At 46.9% G+C, this 3,536-nt stretch overlaps 1 protein-coding gene across 1 annotated transcript; it reads left to right on the top strand.

Moving 5' to 3' along the window:
- On the top strand, window positions 1,772-2,856 carry LOC110430408 (uncharacterized mitochondrial protein AtMg00810-like). The gene is made up of 2 exons (XM_021448075.1): window positions 1,772-1,778; window positions 1,868-2,856. Exons 1-2 carry the CDS (start codon window positions 1,772-1,774, stop codon window positions 2,854-2,856), a joined length of 996 nt encoding a protein of 331 aa, XP_021303750.1.

Genomic DNA, 3,536 nt, shown 5'->3' with positions numbered 1-3,536 from the left:
AAATTTTTAAGATATTGCAACAACTTCTGATCCATTGCTGAGTCTATCCTTGCTCAGGGACGAGCAAGAGGTAAGCTTGGGGGAGTTTGTTGACGGTCCTTAAGTATCAAATTTAATTATCAAATAAACAAAGAAAAGGATCCAAATGAAATCAACATCTAGACTTAGGGTTTTATCTTACAGAATTCCATGAGTTTTGGTGTTTGTCTATTTCTGCAGGGGGTTATCAGGAAATATGAAAGAAAGGCCCACACGTCGGGTTTACATAGAGATATTAACGTGTCGCACAATTTTCTACCATCTAGAAGACTCCAGAATCCACGAGAACGAACGGGAGGCCGATCGGGCCCGGGGGCAGGGTGCCCGCCCAAGTCCCTTGGGTGCCCGCCTAGCTACAGTAACCAATCAGCTTCAACTTCACGGATCATGCTCCACCGACCTAATACATCAAGAATAACCGTTCAATCAATGTCGGTTTGATCCGACGGCCCAGGTTCACTTGAGGGGACTATATAACCAGACCCCCTGGCCCCTGGAGGAGGCACCCCTTGATCATTATTCATTATTCATAGACAGAGCAAAAGCTAGGGTTTAGAGATGAGAGCTCTCCTCTCTTCTCTAAACTAGAGTAGATCTAGACAGTAGCAAGATGGAGAGCGAAGGAGGATTAGAGGAGAGGCCCGGCCTGTCGGTTCTTCCTCCGGTTGTACTTCGTCATGATCAAGCTCTAATCAAGCTTGCTCATGGGATGACTCTGGTAATCTACTTCTAATTCATTATGCAATTACTAATTATGTATGTTCTAGTTCACAACTCTTTTGAGTATTCTAATCTATAGGACGCTATAGGTGAGAGTTGTAGTATAGGTGTAAGCGAGGTGCTTAGATCTAGATTACTTGTGGATATCCCCTGTCTAGCTAGATCGTGTGGTAGGCCGCGTAGGTGACAGTTACGTTGGTGCTCTGTAGTCCACCTCTCGTTAGCAGGACGGGTAGGGTTTATCGGCCTATGGATAAGCATCCTTTGTGGTGTAATCGTATCACATGGTTCGTGCCAGACATAGACATACCCCTTTGAAGTAGAGAAACCATAGTTATCCTCTCTATTCTGCTACCATCGCCCATATATTAGAATTGCTCTATTCTCTATTCCCATATTATCACTCACTGTTATCTTATCTTTAATATTGTTCTTATTCGATTCTACCATCTTTCCTATTTACACTTATCTATCTTTCTTGGTTAAGTTAGAGCGTAGATCAGTTCTCTCGTTTCCCTGTGGATACGATAAAACCTTTAACCGGGTAAAAGCTTCAACGGTATCCGTGCGCTTTCGGATTATCTGTGTGCGTATAAATACCATAGTACACTCTAGTGCCATGCTGGGGATGACAACCTAGTATTCAAGTGGTGTTAGCAAGTGTCAACAGTGGTCACTGGCAAGTGGATTTTCAAACATAAATTTCATACTGACGGCTCCCTGGAAAGATATAAGGCTCGTTGGGTTCTTCGCGGATTTACTCAACGCCCCGGCATTGATTATGACGAGACATTCAGCCCCGTTGTGAAACCCGCCACTGTCCGTACAGTTCTCACCATAGCTCATTCTCGGGACTGGGCAATTCATCAACTCGATGTCAAGAATGCATTTCTTCATGGGACCCTTTCAAAAACAGTGTACTGCTCACAGCCAACAGGATTTGCTGACTCTGCTCTTCCTCAGCACGTTTGCAGACTTAACAAATCACTTTATGGCTTGAAGCAGGCCCCCCATGCCTGGTACAGCCGTTTTGCCTCTTTCCTGCTCTCCCTGGGTTTCAGTGAAGCAAGATCAGATACCTCACTATTCATTTACCGTCGGGGTACAGAGATTGTTTACCTGCTGCTCTGTGTGGACGATATTGTTCTCACTGCCTCTTCCCAGCAGCTCCTCCGCCGGGTCATTGATGCTCTGATGAAGGAATTCGCCATGAAAGATCTTGGCCCTCTCCATCACTTTCTTGGCATGGCAGTTCAGCGACAAGGCGACTCCTTATTCCTCTCCCAACGTCAGTATGCTCTGGACATTCTGGCCCGCCATGGCATGAGTGGTTGCAAACCTTGTTCCACTCCGGTGGATACATGTGCCAAAGTATCTGCTGATGAAGGTTCTCCTCTTGCTGATCCTACAGACTACCGTAGCCTTGTAGGCGCGCTTCAGTACTTGACATTCACCAGGCCTGACATTGCTTATACAGTCCAGCAAGCGTGTCTCTACATGCACAGCCCTCGGGAGATTCACCTTGTTGCTGCCAAAAGGATCCTTCGTTATCTCCAGGGTACTGTTGACCATGGCCTCATCATCCCTCGGACTTCTTCATCACAGCTGGTTGTTTATACTGATGCTGACTGGGCTGGCTGCCCAGACACACGCCGCTCCACCTCTGGTTACGCCGTATTCCTTGGTGGCAGCCTCGTCTCCTGGTCCTCCAAACGGCAGCCCACCGTCTCCCGTTCAAGCGCGGAGGCTGAATACCGGGCTGTCGCCAACGGCGTTGCTGAGGCTACTTGGCTGCGGCAACTTCTCCAGGAACTACATCAGCCCCTTACCTCCACCTGCCTAGTCTACTGTGACAACGTCAATGCGGTTGACCTCTCCACCAACCCCGTTCAACATCAGCGCACCAAGCATGTGGAGATCGACCTTCACTTCGTCCGTGAACGTGTTGCCATTGGTGCTGTCCGCGTGCTACATGTTCCAACCACTTCCCAGTTCGCTGATGTTTTCACCAAGGGTCTACCCACTTCGGTGTTTCAAGATTTTCGCTCCAGTCTGAATGTCCACAGCTGCGACGTTCCGACTGTGGGGGGGTGTTAGATTATCCTAGAGTACTGTGCTAGTATCTCCTTGGTTCCTGTGTATGTGCTATTTACTCCTAATTACTCAGTTGTACGCCACCCTATGTGGCTAGTGTGATCTGGCCCCTTGGGCCTCTATATATGTGTCACTCCTCTGTAATCTCATTCAATCAATCTAAGCCAGTCGGCATTCTGCCTTTAGGGACAAAAATGACCCCGCGTTCCTGGGTCGGGGACGATGTTTCTGGGTCGAAGGACTCTGCCACTGACCCTGTTTCCGGTGACTATGATTCAGACGGTGAGAATCAAGCTGGGCCACTTAAATCTAACATTGTTAAATTATCATGCAAACTGTCAGCCTATGTGGATACATGTATACTCTATTTTCCAGAAATACCTAATACATGGATTTGTCTTGGTATTCTTTGAAATGCAAATAGGCATGGATATTAGGAACAAAAAAAATTTAGCTTCTGATTAGGCCATTTTTCTATTTTTTCCAAAGCTTCCATTTTAATGAGCCAAAACAGCCAAGCATCCCAATTCACCAAAGGCTCCACTTTCCCATCCAAGACTAAATAAGAATGAATACAAGTGTGGCCATTGGGGTAATGTGGTGGCAATCTATGGCTGCTGTTACCCATATAGCTTTGGTTGAGGACTTAAGGGCCATAATAGGCAAAGTTGGTCTCTGGGTGG

The sequence above is a fragment of the Sorghum bicolor genome, chromosome 9 (assembly GCF_000003195.3).
Source record: "Sorghum bicolor cultivar BTx623 chromosome 9, Sorghum_bicolor_NCBIv3, whole genome shotgun sequence".
In the NCBI taxonomy this organism is placed as follows: domain Eukaryota; kingdom Viridiplantae; phylum Streptophyta; class Magnoliopsida; order Poales; family Poaceae; genus Sorghum; species Sorghum bicolor.
This window is presented reverse-complemented; position numbering and strand designations above follow the sequence as displayed.